Source organism: Taudactylus pleione, unplaced genomic scaffold (assembly GCF_031769625.1).
Source record: "Taudactylus pleione unplaced genomic scaffold, aTauple2 ptg000089l, whole genome shotgun sequence".
In the NCBI taxonomy this organism is placed as follows: domain Eukaryota; kingdom Metazoa; phylum Chordata; class Amphibia; order Anura; family Myobatrachidae; genus Taudactylus; species Taudactylus pleione.
Window position 1 is genome coordinate 1,350,826 of NW_028284491.1, and position 20,718 is coordinate 1,371,543.

General features: G+C 45.1%; 1 protein-coding gene across 1 annotated transcript in view; it reads right to left on the bottom strand.

Moving 5' to 3' along the window:
• The window catches only part of FAM124A (family with sequence similarity 124 member A), a 78,029-nt gene that overhangs the window by 40,247 nt on the left and 17,064 nt on the right, over positions 1-20,718 (bottom strand). The window contains exon 2 of the mRNA XM_088469236.1: positions 8,195-8,226. Coding sequence (XP_088325362.1) covers positions 8,195-8,226 — 32 coding nt within the window. The remainder of the gene's footprint in view (positions 1-8,194; positions 8,227-20,718) is intronic.

The following is a 20,718-nucleotide window of genomic DNA, read 5'->3' on the forward strand; positions in this document are numbered from 1 at the left end:
TGACGGAAATGCCACAGATTTACATGTAAACCTGCCCCTTACATGATCCATGATTCGGGAATGTCTCACTAATAGATATATTAACACAAAACTGCTGTTCATCCCAGGAATCCGGGAGACTCCTGGGCTGACCAGCTCCTGCATCTCCAGGGAAGTGGGCGATCTATGAGTTTAAGGAGGTGATTTGCACTAAATGACATCATACTACCTCCACACTGTGTCATTGCTCATATTGTGCAGTGCATTGCACCCTCTCACATACTCCCACTTGTTCCTCCTCCTGTTGGGCACTGCCAGCGATGAGGAGCCTGCTCATAAGAGTAGGGGCGCCGTGAGGGGGGGGGCGGGTACTATTTACCTGGGCCCGGGTTCGGCACCGCTCCCCCTCTCTTACATCACAGCAACCCAGCACATGCTGCTGTGTGCTGGGCTGCACTGGGAGACTGCTCGCGGCTGCTAAGAAGCAACCACAGCAGTCTCCTATGCCTGTGGGGGGAGCAATCAAGCTGATTGCGCCCCCTACTGGTTATGCACCGGGCTGAGGCGGCTCACTGTGCCCCCCTCGCCAGCGCGCGGTGCTACAAAACTTTTCTCCCCCCCACCTAAGGGGGCATGGTCACGCCTCCCACAATTAGGTCACGCCCCCTTTAACCCGGGGCCTGGTGTGGTTCTTGGCAGGCCTGCATAAAGGTTGCCGAGAGTTTACATGGTTGGTAATGAGATTAAGGGGTACATTTACTAAAGTGAGAGTTTTTACAAGTGAGTTTTAGAAGAGATGTTGCCCATAGCAACCAATCAGATTCTATTTAACATTTAACTAGCACCTTCTAGAAGATAATAGCTAGAATCTGATTGGTTGCTATGGGCAACATCACTTCTAAAACGCACTTCTAAAAGCTCTCACTTTAGTAAATTTACCCCTAAGTATCAACCGTGGTGCATAGCACCATCTCCCCCCTCTATGCACTCAAATATACTGAGGTGATCAGCTTTGCTGTTTTTGAGCATAATTGCGTTATATGTAACCACTAAATATTACATATGGTGCCGCTCTGCACAAAAATGGAGCCCAAAACATGAAGAGTTCCCAGGAGCCATTATAAACTACATTTCTGAGAACAATTATGATATTACTGAATATAGGTACATAAGCCAGGTTCCATACAAAAAATATGTCATACATTACAGTATACTGTTGTTCTCAAGGAACTACAAAAGTCTTCAAAGATCCTCCGATAGTTATAGACAGGTATTAAACAGAACTGGCAATACTTTAGAACAATTATCAGGGACATTTTGCTTGTGAGCTGAAGCATGTCAGCAATGATAATAATCGTGTAAGGCTGTCCTGTCTCCTCAATGTGCGAGCCACAAAGCCTCCTGCTGCGAGGGAGACATGACTATAGGAAAGGAGAATCGGCCGCTGAGGTAAGTATGGGAGTTGGGGGAGGTCGTCACAGGCCAGTGACTGGATCGGGACAAAGCCACGGGAGAGGGGGAGGACAGCAAAGAGGGGGCGGGGCCGTGCAGGAGGTGATCAAGGTCCTTTAAACTAATATATATATATATATATATATATTTATTATATATGTGCTGTGTTTGTGTGTGAAATGTACCGTGTAGTTGTCCACTGTTGAAAAACAGGAATATTATCTATGCACCCAGTAGAATGATATGTGACCAGTAGCGGCTCCAGGCACGGGCAAGCAGATCCGTCGCCCGGAGCGCTACTGTTTCCGGAGGGCGCAGGAAACGCCCACCTCCCTCCCAGCGCTATAGGACATATTTAAGCTCACGGGGAGGGAGCGGAGGAGGAAAGGGGCGGCAACACAGGACGGCGCTGGGCGCAGCACAGCCTAGCGCTGGCCCTGTATGTGACGGATGATACCGCGCATTGATGTTCTCCTATCTGAGAATATTAATGTGGCATGGATATGGTTCATCCAATATTTAGATTACTACACCTTTAAGGTCCCAAAACATTCATATGTATGCCAACTCTTGTGTCTTAGATGTGAGCCCTATGTTAGCAAGTAACTTATCCAATTTGTGTTGGATTTTATTCTGCATTGTTATTTATTGTGGCTCTCTCCCATCATATGATAGTGCAGAATAAAGTTTTACAAAAAAAAAAAAAAATAGAGAAATCATTAGTAAGATGTCACAACAGTCCTACTTCATGACTGGCTACAAATATCAAGACTCTGCTTAATTAGAATTTTTTTTTTTTTTAATGAATTCCCATTAAGTAGATTTGCCTACCTTCACTCGTTAACTCACAGATAGCATTAGGAATTAGCAAGTGAAAACGATAAGTCCTACTTTTCTACTTACACAAAATGGGGATTATAATGGTTCATCTGCCATGGAGCACTCTGGGTAATGCCATATGCTAGGTCAAGCATGCCATCTGCTTTCTGCCAGCACCTCCAGCCTGTGCGCACCCTCTCCCCACCTGCTAAAAGCCCACACTGGTCAGCTTTTTCAGTCACCTACCTCCCCCCACTTGCCCAAATATGTAAGGACACATTTGGGATTGTTATTTTCCAGTGACGTGCGGTGAGGCACACATGTATCAAAACTCTGGAGCATGACAGGGATTATGATAGGGGAGGGAGTATGACAGTGGAGGCTCAGCTCCGTCGTGCGCAAGCGCTCTGGGCCACCATCGACCCGGTTGCGAGCGCTCAGCGCTTGCGACCGGGTCTGAATCAGGCCCAGAGTCGCCAGTGGCTCCTTAATATTAATCAGCAAGTATTAACCTGCATTGTTAGCCATAATGTGATATACTGACTTTCCCTGCTGCTTTTATTATATCCTCGGTCTTCAGTTGAGTGCAACCTTGCAGCCCTGGTCTTCTGTGCAGTGCTACCCTCTAGAATTATTTTCTCTGATACTTACCTTCTGTTCTGGTTCCCCCCCCCCTGTTGTGACTTAACCTTCCCTGGGCATTATGGAACAACTTCTTCATACCATTATCGCCTTGGGACGGAGGATGGCAGTTCGTGTGGAGGTACAGCATGCTGACGTCTCTTATATGTCAGGATCTGCAAGTTATACAGGTTCCATCTGTTGAGACTGAAAATTGTGATTCCTCCCTTGTGGCCTGTAATGCTTTTGCCAGTGTTGGGCTGACCTCCTTGGCATCTCGAGGGGGAGGGGGGGGGGGCACTCGTCATTCTGCACAAGTCACAAGTACGGGACTGTCTGCTTTATAGATAGCTCTCCTGATCCATGTTGTTTCCTATTCACCTACGTGCAGCTCCAAAGCCGTCACTAACAGGGGTGCTGGCAAACACCATGTAACACCCAAAGAGCAGAGCTGCTCTGCTATTTGGGTGTCACCCCCTTGGATGTCATCACTGGGCGGCTAGCATCGGAGATATACCCCCTGTAGCCAGAGAGGCTGGGGGCTTCCCAACATCTCCCGGAGCCCTGGGCAAGCCCTCAGCATGACGACAACAGAGGGGCATGACACGCAGTCATGCCCCTGTAATGAGAACACTAAGGGGGTGTGGCCTCACTGGCACCCCCTGCTCGAGGTGTGAGTAGGTGCGGGTGTCACCACCTCTGCTCCAGGGGCCATTATTGTTTCTTTGATTTTTCCAGGGATGCTGTGGCCTGGCTTGGACTGCGGGTCTCGGACTCGGATGACCCTCCTTAAATGACTTTAGTGTCCCTGAGTTATCATACTTGTTTGATTCTGTCTGCCTGGTTTACGAATGCTTTATTAATGCTTCATTTTCCATTTCTTTTAAATTATGTTTGTCTGTTTGGTACTTATATCTCCTGTATTTGCCTTTTCTTCATTCGTTACTACTCAATTACCTCTGCTCTCTTTCTCCTGTGTGCGGTTTGTTATTTGTCTATATCTTTTATCCGGCTGGGTTACTTTTATTTTTGCTTGCTATATTTGAAAATCTCATTATATGCCCTTTACACCTGGGCTGGATGCTCCATGACCTCAAGGTACATGGATGTAGTTGCCCTGATCTTATTGGTGGGGGGGGGGGGGGGGGGGGGGATAGGTAGTTTACGGTAGTTGTGGTGGGGGTTGGTTAGGGGATCCAGGGATGCCATAAATTGGGGGTGTGGTCATACAGGGTGGGGGGTTCTGGGACAAGGATGTTCTTAAGTTGTTGTCAAGCTTTAGAGCCATTGGCTGATGTATGTTTTAATTACTTTATTTTTTAAAGGTCTGGTCCTTGGCTACTTTCTGAACGCTTAATTGAGGCGGGTTGATGTCTGCGTGGCCTAGTCTTGTATTGGCACCGGAGGCATTTTCCATTAAAGCCATCTCTCATTTCTATAAAAATTACTTTTATCTTCTTTACAGGCTGGAGCTCTTTTTTCAATCTACTTGTATTTGTCTGTCGCAGGGGTCTGAATGGCACCTTCAGGGACCTGTCTTGTCGCTATTATGCCATAAGGGATTTAGGTACTTGTGGGCTATGTGTATATTATTACTTGCCGATTCTTGAGTGTCTGTGGTATGGCTGCCTTAGTCTCTCCTTTAAGTGTGCACAATTTTATACATTATGTTTTTATGTGGTCTCATAACTTCTGTTTAATATTTACTTTCCTTTGTATTCCTGTCCTCATTTATGCCAGAATAATGTTCTACATGATTTTTTTTTCAAAATGTGCATGTTTGTCATGTCTCATGCTTACTTTGTTATTGCGGGTTTAAATTGGAAACTTCCAAAAATAAACAATTTAAAAAAAAGAAGGATTTGGTCAGCCCAATTGTGTATACGTTAGGGCTCTGTGACTGCATCACAATTAGGGAGGCCAATCCAGGCTCATTTTTTCAATCCCGGAACTCGGGATTGAAAAAATCTCAATGCCGGGCTGCCCAAAGCACACAGAATGCCGGCGGGCGCAGCTGTACAAGGGCCAGGCTGGGGGGCAGCAGCTGAGCCGACGGAACTAGTGCTCAGCGCTGCCCTCGGGCTGAAGACAAGCAGCACCAAGCCATGTATTTTAATCCTGAAATTTTTTGCCCTAAATCCTGGGATCCCGCTGATCCCGATCCCGGGATTGGTTTCCCTAATCACAATATGTTAACAAACTTATGCACAATAAGCCTCATTTACAGTTGGCCATACTATAATGGGTTTTTGTATCTCATGCACATTTCCGTACCGTGCATGCAGAGCATTAATATATCTGTCTAGTAACTGTACAGTTTGACATATGGGTGCTTAAACCAGGCAAGGACAGGGGGGTAGGAAGGGGAATATGTAAGGCGAGTACAAAAAGGACATTTTCAAATAAGAGCCACATATCTAGTGGTTGATGTATCCCCATATATGTCTCTTAGGAGCCATATACCTTGTGGGTGCTGTAGGGCAGGTGCAGAGATACACAATGATGATAATCAGCAGCAGAAGTACTATCTAGCTCAGGGGTCAGGGAACGTTTTTACCTTTTACCCCAAAATATATTTAGATATGCCGACATTACCCCCTTGATTTGAAAGGAAGGAAATCATATAGTAGTGCCCCCATAGTTATGCCCCTGTAGTAGTGCCCCCATAGTTATGCCCCTGTAGTAGTGCCCCCATATAATGCCCCTGTAGCAGTACCCCCATATAATGCCCCTGTAGTGCCGCTTGTCCAAAAAAAACCCCACTTACCTTAATCCCCGCTCCTGCATCCGCCGCCATCCTGACCGCCCGGCTGCTCCTCGGAACTATGGGAGAGACGTCATGACGTCTCTCCCATAGTGCGCATTGAGAGAGGCGGAAGCTGGAGTTCAGAAGAGAACTCCAGCCTCCGGCTAATGCGGCGCTGCATGGAAGGAGCCGGGCGCCCGCTGGTAATAACATCTCAGCGGGCGTCCAGCTTCAAGCCTCCCTGCGGCACAGCTGGGCATGCATATGAATCATTCTATTATAGAATGATTCATATGCATGCCCGGCTGTCCGTCCATTACCCCCAGGAATTTCATTTTTACCCCATGTGGGGTAATTTACCCCTGTTCCCTGACCACTGATCTAGCTGCTTACAACAGGCTCCATAGTGACCTTTCCATATGACAGGATTTCATTGTTGGCATTTTGACAATATCATATCAAAATAACCCTATTTGCATCATTTATGTGTCATTTCCATTTAGACATCTGTGGGAAAGTTGATTGCAATTGGGTTTTTAAAGGGGTGAACTGTGGCTGTGTAGGTCTTTGCACTTCATAACCATTTGAAAATGGGACTTTCGCATTTATTAATAAATGTGAAAACACTATTCTCTTTTGAGTATATGACACTTCACTACATTATTAGTTTGTGTACTAACAGGTTGATGCAACTTTCACATTTCCTGACACTGTCCACGCACCTCTGTACACGAATGACGCGCACCAGGTGTAACTAATCCTGCTTTTATGCTGGACGCCTCTCCACATACACATGATGAAATTTTACCCTTTTTTTCGTACATTGGCTGCGCATCCAAAAAAAATTGTAAACAACACTCAATGGGGCAGATGTACTAAGCTCTGGAAAGTGATAAACTGTAGTGTGATAGACCACAAGCCACTCAGCTCCCAACTGTCATGTTCCAGGCTGTGTTTGAAAAATGACAGTTGGGAGCTGATTGGCTGGTGGTTTATCACTCTCCAGTTTATCACTTTTCAGAGCTTCATACATCTGCCCAATTGTAACCAAAAGCTGAAGCAAAACTATAATTAAACTGAATGGGCCATTTGCCCCAATGCTGAACAACAAGATCCGTCAGTAGTTTGAGTACACATGTGTAAGGCCATTTTTTTTTTTAATATATGGGGCGGGATGTGCTAAGGGCAGAAATGCGGCAAAACACCCGCAAATGCAGTTTTCGGGGGTTATACCACATTTCTCATATATACTAAGCACCGGAATGCATAGACCCAGTGGGTAACACCATCTTTAGAGGATGTTACCCCATAGAAGCCTATGGGCTTCTTTTAGGGTTGCCCCCTGGATCCCTCCCAACTCCCCCCGCAGTGCGTACATTCTTCTGCACATGCACATAAACCCAGAAATCCCTCTATCGCAAAAAACAGCTCTTACTGGGAGAGCTGTCCTTTGTGATCTTCTAGGTACATACCAGTGATATTATCGCCGGTATGTACTGCATAGCGGATGCGATGCTTAGTACATCCCGCCCATGGTCATTCAGGGTTCATAATTAGAAATGTAGGGGATCACCTACCTGTTAATTGCCTGACATATACAGATATGAGTTACTGATGTTCTGCTGTCAGATACAAACATTTAGGGGTGGCAGCCTGTTCACATATTTGAAAACAAATAAACTAGCTGCAAATGTACACTTGATTAAGCAAGATAAACCGCAGCATATAAAGAGAACTGACAAGGAACTTTGGGCCTGATTCATTACGGAATACAACTGCGAATGCAATAGCGATTACGCACGCAGTTCAACTGCGGTAGTATGCTTATTCATTGAGATCACAATGCCGCCACAGCACTACATAGGGACGCCCACTTTACTTTACACACATTCGTAATGTTTAGCAGGACTGTGAAAACATCGGAACAATCGAGTACCATCGCAGCCTCACGCACACTTGCTCAGATATTGCTAACTTCATCGCACGCTATGAGGCATCAGGCTGCGTAGGCCATCGCAGTGGATAATTTATGCACGCCCCTGCAACGGCGCTCCAACACACCGAGACGCCTGCGTTTCCCCCGACCACCCCCCGTCACCTCCCACAAACGGCATTTCTGTCAATCACTCTGTGATGGGTCTGCGTGGTCCCGATCGCAGTGGCTGGTTCGCGCATGTGCTCTGTAATGCATATCAATGCACAGAACACAACAATCGGCTGATTGCGTGCGTATTGGCAAATGCATTCCTTGCTGAATCAGGCCCTTTATACAAAGAGCTCCTAATATCACTACTATTATGATACTATTAGTTGAGTACTTTATAACATACTAAGGTCCCTCTTCATACCCACAGTGGTCAATGCACAGATAAGAATAAATAATAGTAAAAATATTATTATTATTATTATTATGTGGATGGTCCATCCTCTAAACACCAGTAATAATATTGGAGGACACAGCAGGTTAAATAAGGTTTCCATATAGATTACTGAAGTCAACCAAGTGTAAAAAACCCCCAAACATTGTTACAGTCTCAGATTTATAGAAATATATACTGTACTATCAGGTATACTTACTACTTGTGGAGGACATGCGGCTGTAGTCTGACCTGCAAAACAAACAAATACTGTAAATTAACATTTAATTATTCACATTCTGCTAAACTCATTAATACTGTGAAATTATATTTTTATTATCCTTTACTTATAAAGCACCACAAGGGGTCTGCAGCGCCTTACAGAGTACGTAACCAGAGACTGTAAGAACAGCACAAGAAAAAAGTGACTTACATTACAAAACAGGGTTTATAGACATTTCTGCAGCAGTTCCAATAACTAAATAAGCATTGGGGTGGCCAAACCCTTGGTGCAGCTGTTGGCAGTGGGAAGGAGATGCTGGTTTAAGTGAGGAAAAGAACACGAGGGAAGAGGGCTCTGCTCATGAGTGCTTACAATCTAGGGGGAGTGGGAGAGAGATAGGGGAATTTACTATAAGTGCAAAACAGTCAACTTTCACATGCCCGCTGGTGGTTTTAAAATGTGACTAATAGCCTTTATAACACCAGCACAATGGGTGTATGGCTCTTCATTAGAACATTTTGGACCTCATGCGAACGTGCATGCGCATACTTCGTTCTGCTCTGTGCGAACTGCTCTGTGCGATCGCATCCCGCTCGCTCGCCCAGCAAAGGCAGCCCAGTGTAATGAGTGACAGGAGAGGCTGTTTGTGGGTAGTAGTAACAGGGGCAGGACACTAATAACGGGGTTGTGGAGGTGCGAACGCAGGCGTGTCTCAGTGTTTCAACGTCATTTTTAAGGCGTGCATATTAACAGGCAGCGTCATAGTACACATCACATGCCTGTTTTTTACACTGAAGTCCTCGCAGTGCTTGCGGCAGGGTAAGGCAACCACAAGCGCTGCGATCGCTACCGATGGTGCTCGATGTACCAATGTTTTAATACACTTCCTGGAGATGAAGTGCGCTAGTGGGTGTCTCAACATACGCTAATGGGTGTCTGCATACACAGAGCGATCGCTACCGATGGTGCTCGATGTACCAATGTTTTAATACACTTCCTGGAGATGAAGTGCGCTAGTGGGTGTCTGCATACACAGAGCGATCGCTACAGATGGTGCTCGATGTACCAATGTTTTAATACACTTCCTGGAGATGAAGTGCGCTAGTGGGCATCTCAACATACGCTAATGGGTGTCTGCATACACAGAGCGATCACTCACACAGCCAAAGTGGGTGTGCTTATGCCTTGGCGTGCGTTCGCTTCCCATGTCGTCACTTTGACAAATTTGCATACTCTGGATGCGAGCGATCGCATATAGCGAGCGGGTCTGAATGAGGTCCTTTGTTTCCAGAGTCACCATACCCACTGTCGTTTGTTTAGGTAAATGCACCTGGACTCTGCAATTTCACTATTAAATGATATTAAAACCACTAGTAAAGCTGCATACACACACAACGATTTTGTTACCAACGATTTTTATGAACGATTTTCTGTCAGATTACCTGTCAGATATTTTAAAGTGTAATGAACGATTTTTATGAACTACAAACGATTTTTGCATATTCCCTTAATGAAAATCGTTCAGTTGACAAGTCTGACTGAACTACAAACTACAAACGTGAACGCGCATGAACGATAATCGTTCATCATTTGACTCAGAAAGTGAACGATTTTTTCAAACGATTATCGTTAAACGATATCGTTTAACGATTATCGGTCAAAAAATCGTTGTGTGTATGCAGCTTTATGGAGCATACACACGGTCAGATTTGTCAGACTTGTCAGATTTGTCAGATGAACGACTGAACGACTGAACGATTTGAACGATTTTACCAAAGTTTTGAACGATTTGAACGATTGAACGATTTTTGACTGCATTAAAATGAATGGAATCGTCCAAGTCTGACTGCAAACCCATCAGATGTCAAATATCGTTATCTGACAAACGGGAACGCGCATCGTTGATCGTCCGTAGTTCAGGCATGTCAGATATGAACGATTTTCCTTCAGATATGAACGACTGAACGATTTTTAAATCGTTATCATTCATATCTGAAGGAAAAATCTGACCGTGTGTATGCACCATAAGAATGTCAAATGAACAAATAATGACATGTGTATTTACCAGTTTAAAAAAGAAATAAAATTGCTGCAGCTTACAGCCAGTTGGAGCATGTATACAGCAGTCTTATTGAATATTCTGTAATATGCAGCTTATGAATGATTAGGTACTACTACTACTCTTTCTCAGGAATATTTGTGTAGGAGAATGCCACATGCCTCTAGGTTTTCTAGTGAATGGATATGCTCCATACAATGCTGTAACTTGGTGTGTGCAACCAGTGCCACCGCAGAGAGCGCAAGGGCTCTGTGGGCTGTACTGTTGCTGCCCCAAGGCCCTTACTTCTGGCTAGCAATCAGTGTTGCTTGTGCAGTGCTGTACACTGCAATCTGTGCAGCCAACCAGGTATCCTCAGGATACTCTGTCATCACTGAGCTTATAAGAGCTGCCGGCCCCACCCCTTTTGTGCGATGTCATGCGTGCGACATCATACTAAGAGGGGGCAGGACTGGCACAGGGCGCATTTGTGCCCTGCTGTGTCCCTGTCTCCATTCTAATGAAAATGACGATAACGATCATTTTATTTTCTTTGGTTGTCCTTGTGTTTGAAGTGTTATTTCCTACTTGCATATTCCCCAAGAGTATAGAAAATGCTAATTATTCCCCAGAAACTATGCTTTTGTGACCTGGTCAGAGAAATTTTCTTATTTTCCAGTCGCAACTCATGGGCTGCAGAGCGGTCCAACTCTGCCAGAGGGGAGCCCAATAACACTGACTGTACATCCAAATGCTGCTTCTTATTGCTGGGAGTCTTTGGGAAAGGTAAGTTCACCGGGGATCAGCTGTCTTCAAAATGGTGGGATTCCTAATGGGTCTCCAAAGCGGTTTTACCAAGCTATCCTGCTTTCTTTGCCTTTAGGACAGCAGAGACACCACAACAGACGACACTGGCCACAGCGGACAGAGGGCCTGATTCAGAGTTGGGAATATAGAGAGATAGCACTTAACTGTGTACCTGGGCAAACCATGGTGCAATGCAAGGGGTGTAAATACAAAAAAAATGTTGCATGTAGGGTAAATACTAGCTGCTTTTGCATGTAGCTCACAAATACTGCACAGCTTTATTATTACACTGCACTTTAGATGTCAGTTTGGACACCTCCCTCCCAAATCTAAATCTCTCTGCACATTTTAAATCTTCCCCACCTGCAGTGCAGCATGGTTTCACCAAGATGATCAGTTGAGAGAGGGATCTCTCTCTATTCCCAACTCTGAATCAGGCCTAGAGTTCTGTTTGGGGACGAATAATGTAAAGTGGGAGCCACTGGTGGACTCCAGGAATGTGCCAATACTTTCACTACACATGAAGTTTAGCCTTATAAAATAATTTGTTAGAGATCTAGATAAGGTTTCGGCAGCCTTCAAGTACCTTCAAGGGCGGTATCCAATTAACCCTGAACATTGCTTTTTTTCAGGACCTGATGCGTCCTGAGAAAAAAAATCTACGAAAAATCCCCTTTTTTCGTTGTTCGCGGCTAATTGGATACCCCCAAGACTTCTTCCCTAAACTGTCTGAGGCAAAGGTCAAAGCCTTTGTTTTTGTGGGACTACAGATTAAGAAGATCCTGCAGTGCAAGGAATTCCCAAAGATGCTCACTCAGAAGGAGGAAGCTGCTTGGACCAACTTTATCACAGTGGTTCGGGAGGGCAGATTATAACGAGAACATGATGGGAGACTACATCTGGGGGCTGATTTGTGTAGTTGATGTACTGTATAATCGTAAATCTTGAAAAGCTACTCACTTCTTATTTCTTTTGTGGTCATGTTTGGACAACTTTATATGTTGATTTTTTTCTCCCATTGTGTATAAGAAAAAGCAAATTCACCCTTTTCTCATCTGAAATAGGTAAATTTCAACATATAAAATGTCCTGGTCACAAAAGCAAAGCTTGAGAGGAATAAATACCATTTTCTGTACTTTTGAGACATACAGTAAGCAAGTAAGAAACAGGACTTACTACCCAAGGTCAAAAAATGTGTTGCATAATGTTATCAGGGCCAGATTAACATTGGGGCCGCAACATAAATATAGGTCCATCTCATGACAGCATGATAAGGATCAGCCGCCCAGCTGGCCACACCTTCGCTCATAAAGAGAGAAATGCACTGTACCTTCATTTACACATCAAATTACAGTCGCCATCCTCTCACTTACATTAGTAATTTGCCCAAGACACTGTAGCTAAAATCTAACATACAGGGGATCAAAAAATAAGAATCAAGGAAGATAAAAAGTTATTTAGGGGTCTATTTACTAAGCAGTGTTAGGAGACAGAGTGAAAAGTGATAAGGTGCCAGCCAATCAGCCCCAACTGCCATTTTTCAAACACAGCCTGTGAGATGGCAGTTAGGAGCTGATTGGCTGGTACCTTTTCACTTTTCACTCAGTCTCCTAACACTGATTAGTAAAACACTGATTAGTAAATAGACCCCTTATTCTTTTACACCATTGTAAGTGAGAATTTCAAGTGACAGTACAGGTGACTGATGGACATACTTTAGTGTGTAGCCTACCTAGTGCTCAAAATTACTTACCACACAGGGTCTAGTGAAAAGAATACTGATTGCTAAAACAGCTTAGAATAACATTACAATAAATCAGGAATTCTCATTCCTACATTGGAAGATTTTATTGCATCCTCTAACCGCAGAGTTTTCAGCTCTACAGCTTTCTATTAATTAAATGATTCTCCAATCCGCATCTCATATGCAGAGTGTCCACAAAGGAAAATAAAGGTTATTCCTGGGCTCTTCTATGTGTAAATTAAGGTCAAAATTGTGTTCCTTTATGTTCATAGATTCTGTCTGTATAACCAATACACTGATAATGCTCAATGGCAGATCTACCATGGGGGCAGGGGCTGTGGCTGCTATGGGGCTTAACAAAGACGGATTGCCCCCTCATCTGCGCTTCTCCCTAGGCCCCAAAACCGTGTATATAAATAAGAGGTCCGCCTTTTCTGGTCCTTCCAGAGCAGGGGTGCCCAGAAGACTATAGTCCAATACCAAAATTTGGCTATGGGGCCGGTGTTGCCCTATTACCCCCATGATACTGTAATAACGATTATCTAACATATTCTGTCTGTTAGACTATTCACATCATCCAACCCCTCTGACGATATCAGCCTTTATTTTGTTTTCTACCATAAATATATAGCCCTTGGTTCCCCAAAGACCTGTAAGCCCTGTCCTTAGACCCAAACCTTGGGCCTGATTCACTACGGATGGCAATATTGCGTACGCACTCAGTTCAACTGCGATAGCAAGCTAATCCATTGCAATCGCAATGCAAACTCAACATAAGGACGCCCACTTTACCTTACACACATCCGTAATGTTTAGCAAGACTGCAAAACCATCGGTACAATCGAGAACCATCACAGCCTCACGCAGACACTTGTACAAGCCCTGACCTTACTCAGAAATTGCTAACTTCCACGCACACTATGAGGCCTCATACTGCGTATGGCATCGCTATAGCTAACTTATGAACGCCCCTGCAAAGGTGTGCAAACGCACTGGCACGCCTGTGTTTCCGACAACCCCCCCTCACCACCCACGAATGGTGCTTCCTGTCAATCACTCTGCGAGGGGTCTGCATAGCCTCTGTGATCGCAGTCCCGATCGCAATAGCTAGTTCGTGCACTGCGATGCATGCACAGAACGCAACAATCGACCGATTGCGTGCGTATTAGCAACTACGATCCAAGCTGAATCAGGCCCCTTGATCAGTTGACACCATTGAGAAAAAACCCCAGTAAAGATGGAATTAGCTAAATATAGGGTCCTGTTGCAGATATTATCGTTACTCCTAGCTCTTCTTTTTATATCTTCACTGTACCTGAAGGTATGGTCTATAATAGTAGCTCACAGTTTGACAAACATCATCAAGTCAGCAATAAATGAGCCTGCAGAAGTGATATATTACCCGCTTATTATTTGCACAGATATGCTCGTTTGCTGTTACACTTTATAGCTACAATGTGAGGGCTTCTCCTCCTTGTCAGTAGTTTAACGCAGCCAGCAGAGTCCTATGCGCATTGTGCTTTGACCAGAGGGGGTGTTGCACAGCTTATCTGACTATGCAAGTTCCCAATAGATGGGTATAGGGTAACACCATCAAAATGTAAAATAATGTAGGTAGTACACAAATATATCCAAAAGCAGAATATAGAATACATGGTATTTTTAACATCACTAGAGAAGATTTGCCCTTGCAGTTACAGTTGCAGAGAATGTAGTGTAGTCACAAGCAGTGGAAAAAAACTGGAAATATACTTGGATGTAAATGAAGAGTTACTAGTAGCTGTAAGAGGAAGGTTATATTAAAGCTTTATAGGTAACTGCAGTCCTGGATGTCCTATCTCCAAAACTGAAAATACATTAAAATAAAATAGAAAGTAAAAAATACATAAATAAGGGTGAATCAACCAGCAAATGAACAATAGCAGTGAATGAACATTTTCTAAATTTGGGGGTCCATTTATCAACGAGTTTTATCATATGCAACAAGTTTTAAAACTCGTTGCGTATGTTAAATGGTGCTCAAGCCAAACAGCTCCCAACTGTCATATTACACCATTATTAGAAACGTGCGCAGGACAATTTACAAAAAAAGCTAAAAATCACATAATTTGGGATTTTATTTTCTTCCTAGAGTATTATTAACCTCAATAACATTAATTTCCATTCATTTACAGTCAATTTAGACCATCTCTTAATATTGTTTTCACCATTATTGGCCAAAGGCAGGGCCGCAAATAGGGGGGGGGGGGGGGGCTAGAGGAGCACGTGCACCGGATTTCAGGGAGTGCTGAAGGGCTGACTCAGCCCCCACGGTGACTCGGGGGCTGCAGGGTCCATGCGGACTAGCCGTCCGCTTGGAATCTGCTGAAAACTGCCCTCCAAAAATGGCTGCCGCCTAGGAGGTGACAGAAGTCCTACTGGACCTCTAGTGTCTGTTAGGCCAGTGCATAGCACATAGCGTTCCCTGGAAGTGCTGGGAATGCTGGTGCTGCCGGGAGAAGATGCAGAAAGCTGCATCTTCTCCTGTGAAACCCCTGGCAACGAGCATGAAACCACTGATAACGAGCGTGAAGTCCCTAACAACGAGCAAGGAACACCTGACAACAACCATGAAATCCCTGGCAACAAGCATGAAACCCCTGGCAACGAGCATGAAACCCAGAGCATGAGACCCCTGGCAACGAGCATGAGACCCAGAGCATGAGACCCCTGGCAACGAGCATGAGACCCCTGGCACCTAGCATGAGACCCCTGGCACCTAGCATGAAACCCCTGGCAACTAGCATGAAACCCCTGGCAACTAGCATGAAACCCCTGGCAACGAGCAGGTAATTTAAAAGTAATTAGAAGCCTTACTGTGGGGCATAAAATGGTGTCAGGGGCAAATATGTAAGTGGCACTTTGGTAAAAGGCATTACAGTATGTGGCATAATGTATAATGGGCATTATGGTGTGTGGAATAATGTAAGTCACTATACCAGGGACATCTGACTAGTGCACTGTCTTATGGAGGAGCAAGGACAAAATCCAGGTACGGGAAGGAAGGGGGCGCAAAATTACTGCCTTGCCCCGGGTGACAGATCCTAGTTTTGGCCCTGCCAAAGGATGCAGTGAGCTGGCTGGTTTACTAAGCGACAGAGCAATGGCACAGACACCACAGTTTAAAGAACATCTATGAAACATTGCCCCACAGCAGTGGCAGAAATGAAAGATGGAATTGTCCTTGGGTCCTCCCACCCACCCTTATGTTGGATATTAAAAAGGACATGCACACTTTAACAAACCAAGCACTTCAGTGACATGGACAGGGACTGAAGTGCTTGGTTTGTTTGGGCCCCTCTACAGTGGCAAGATGTCACAGTCATTGTCATCCTCACCCTCATCAGTGTGTACATCATCCTCACACAATATTAATTCATCCCTGTTGGAATCCACCATTACAGAAGTCTCTGTACTGTGACGTAATTGCCGGGAAAGGTCTTCCTCGTGGAATTTCCAGTTCATTTTGATGATCATCTTTTCCATATTTTGAAGAAGTAGCCTCCTACTCCGTTTGCTCACAAGGTTCCCGGCTGTGCTGAAAACTCTCTCCGTGTACACAATGGAGGGTGGGCAGCTTAAGTAATGCAAAGTCAGTTTGTACAAGGGCCTCCAAATTGCCTTTTTTTCCTTCCTCAAAGGAAAGTCTTTTTTTCCGTACTCAAAGGGAGTCTGTGACATGTCTATTTGTACGGTGTCATGAAAATAATCCTCCACCATTCTTTGGATGGTGATCGTATCAGATGGAGTTACGGTAGGTGTCACTAATGTTGGGCAATTCTTTTAGACCCGACCAGATGTCAAAATGTTGGGTTGACTTATCTGTATCACCACTGGGTCTTTTGGGAAAGCTGATTTTTTTTCTGGCTGCTGCTGAAAAAACTGAATGAGGAGACGTCATAGTGACATGTGTCACTTAAGCTGCCAACTTGCTCACCAGGAACTCTTTGCATGTTTTAAGATCTTGTTCAGCTGGAAAGAAAGACACAGGATATGACTTAAACCTAGGATCAAGCACAGTTGCTAATATGTAGTGATCAGATTTCAAGATATTGCCCACCTGTGCTTCCTGGCAAAGCGAATAAAGGACTTGATCTACAAGTCTGGCATACTTTGTGGATTCGCTTTGTTTAATCTCCTCCTTCAATTTCTCCAGCTGATTTTCCAAAAGCCTAATTAGGGGAAACACCTTACTCTAGCTAGCAGTGTCAGCACACACTTTACATGTGGCTACTTCAAATGGTTTGAGCACCTTGCAGAAGACAGAAAGTACTCTCCACTGTGCTGGGCTAAGGTACATTCCCCCTCCTCTCCCAATGTCATGGTTTGTTGTATAGCTATGGATGGCTTTTTGCTGTTCCTCCATCCGCTGAAGCATATAAAGGGTGGAGTTCCACCTTGTTACCACCTCTTGCTTCAGCTGATGGCAGGGCAAATTAAACTGTTCTTGCAGGTGCTACAATCTCCTGCATGCTGTTGCTGAATGCCGAAAATGTCCCAAAATTTTTCGGGACACAGTCAGCATCTCCTGTACACTGGTCATTTTAAAAAACACCCTGCACCACTAAGTTGATCATGTGAGCAAAACAGGGGATATGATGAAATTCACCCAGCTGTAATGCTTTCACAATATTTGTGGCATATCAGAAGTCACAAATCCTGAGGAGAGTCGAAGTGGGTAACCCATGTTTCGATGACATCTTTTAGTATTTCTAAGCGGTTGTCAGCGGTATGCCTCTTATTGAATCCGGTGATACACAGAGTAGCCTGCCTCTGAATGAGCTAGCATTATTTGTTTCTGCTGTTGAAGGCGATTCACCCACCCAGTGGGCTGTCACAGTCATGTAATCTTTAGTTTGCCCACTACTGCTTGTCCACATATCTGTGGTTAAGTGGACAGAGGGTACAATGGCATTTTGTAAGCCAATAATTAGGGTTTTGTTTTATTTACGTCCTGGTACAGCCAAGGAATGGATTTTTGGGTAAAATTAAACAGAGATGGAATTTGGTACCGGGAACACAGTCAATCAACTGTGTAAAACCCACTGCATTAATTGTGGATATTGGATGCAGATCTAATACTAGCATAGCCGTCATGGCATCAGTGATCCGCTGTGCGACTGGGTGACAACCGTCATACTTGCTTCCAATGCAAAGGATTGTTTAAGTTAATTTGTTAAACTACTTCTAGTAGTCTTCTTGGTCTACTTCTGGGATGAAGATCCACCACCAGTCGCAGGCCTAGCACTCAAGGATTCTTCTGAGGAGTCCTGGAAAGGGGAGGAGTCACCTAGCAATAACAAATTGGATGCTGGACTACCTCTGATAATATCTGAGGATGAAGGTGTTGGCGGTGGAGATTGCAGGTGCTGGGATCTAGTAGAGAGAAGGGAGCCAGCTGATACTGGACTGCTTGTTGTTATTTTTTAGCACCAGTTTCTGATGTTATCAAATACACGTATGAGCTCGCTGCAGATGATGTAATAGCATGGAGGTTCCTAGATGCTTAACGTCCCTACCTTTACTTACTGTAGTTCCACAACGGCTACAGATGGCTTGATAAATGTTGTCAGGATTTGGGTAAAAAAAAAAAAAAATCACACATAAGAGGTGGATTTGTTGGTCCTATTCCCAGGCATGACAATGGCCTTCTTCTTATCATGGCCAAGAGCTGCTTCCACTGGTGCCTGACTTACACAAACAACATCCTCATCCTCATTAGTGCTAGCGTCCGCTACACGAATATCCCCCTCATCCTCTTGCAATTCAACGGTGGCATCCTCAATTTCTATGTCATCAGCAATACTTATGCTGCGCAACCACACAAATACAGAGGGAACAGAAACGGTGGAAGGCGGCTTCTCTGAAAGGTCAGGCTCACACATAGCACTCGTGGACACACTTAGGACCTCATTCAGACCCACTCGCAAGTGCTGAGCATTAGCAAGCGGGTCGATGTTTAGGCCCTGCGCACGCGCAGCGGCTGCACTGCGCGTGCGCAAGCCCCGGGGCGAGAGAGAAATTCTCTCGCTCCGGAGCTCACTACAAAATGGGCGGCTGTCGATGTTGATCGACAGCTCGACCCGTTTTGTAGGCGTGGCGGGAGGGTGGTTTCACAAACGGAGGCGTTCCTTAAGGAAACGCCTGCCGTTTTGTGGGCGGCCGCACTGACATCAGCAGTGATGTCAGTGGGGAGCTTCCTGCTCGATCAGAGCAGGAAGCTCCCTGGGGCTTGCGGTTGCCGAGACCCAACCTTAGGGTTTCGTCGCAAGCGCCGATGGTCGCGATGGTCTTGACCATCGCGACCATCAACCTGGTCGGTCGCTAAAGCTGTGGGTGGTAACCCACAGCTTAGCTAGCGGCCAGGAGGCCGCACTTCAAAACCCAAGTGGCCGCCCTCATTCAGAGCGACTGCTCGCATTTTGCTAGTGCCTCTGAATGAGGGCCTTAGACTCTCCTCAGGGATTTGTGACATTTATGTTTCTGAACGCACAGTTTGATCTACTGCCTTAGTGGTTTTCCGTTTTTTTACACTTCTTCTAAAGTCTGAATAAAAAGGTCTTTCAATGTCATGAGAGGCAGAAGATGCCTCACTGACAATTGCAGAACCACCCCTCATAAATAAAGGAAAAAGTCTGAGTCTTTCCTTGCCCTGCATGTGGTATGTTGCCAATTTTCTGTTTTTCTGCACTAACCTTTAGGTGTTTTTGTCTTTACCCCTGTAAAATCTAAAAAAAAATGTATTTCAGGTACCCTGATTTTTTTAAAGCCTCTACACCCTTGAGCATCAGCTTTAGATGATAGGGAAGGACTAGTATCTTTATCATGACTGGTTTCAACTGCTGCAGTGCTATCATTTGCTTTCTGCTTCTGCTCTTCTCTCGGTTGGTTGTCGTGATCCATATTGATGAAAACACTCACGTTGTACAAAAACTATTTACTAGTTTGATGTACACAGGGGATGTAGTTAGGAAGCAGACGGTCAAAATGCCGACCGCCGGCTTCCCGACTGTCAAATCCCAGCAGGATTCTAATGATAAGCATCGAAATCCTGACGCCTAAAATTACCCCTACGCCAGGAGCCTGATGCCCGGCATACCGAACGATGGTAAGCTGGGCAGTGGGCGCGGACAGCCGCGCGGGGGGGGGGGAGGTTAGGGGCTCCCGGGGGGGACTTAGGGTTAGGCATCCACCGGAAGGGTTAAGTTAGGCTGTGGGGAGGGGTAGTTAGGTTTAGGCACTTACAGGGGGGAGGTTAGGGTTAGGCACTAGGGGGGGGAGGTTAGGGTTAGGCACCCCTAAAGGAGGGTTAGGGGGAGGGAGAGGGTTAGAAATAGTTAATTTACTAACCTTGTCGGGATCTTCACTGCCGGTCTTCCAGCGTCGGGATAGCGGTAAATCATACTGATCCCGTACACAGTAGGGTACAGCACAAAATAACAGGGTTTTTTTATGTTTTTAAACTTTAATTATTTTTTTTTTACTTTTCTTGTGTTAACTTGTCACAGTACTTGTGTGCTATGAACACACAGTGGACTATGGCCCAAGGAGTCGCATTGCTTGTATACACAGTGGGGTACGCCCAGCAGAGTCACAGTACTTATATACACAGTGGGGTTCTCTGGACACAGCAGTTATTATATTAATATTTATAGCAGAGTCAGAACAACGTACAGCAGCATGCTCCTTATACACACTGGCTACAGCACAACCCCTTGTGAAACTCTGGACAAAGCAGTTGTTAAACGTTATATGCAGAATCAGAGCAGCAAACAGTAGCGTGCCTCCCAGGGCCGGCTCCAGGAGGAGTGGTGCCCTGTGCAGCCATGGAATCCGACACCCCTGCAACATGCGCGTGACAACCCTGCAACATGCTTCCGAAAAGGGGCGTGG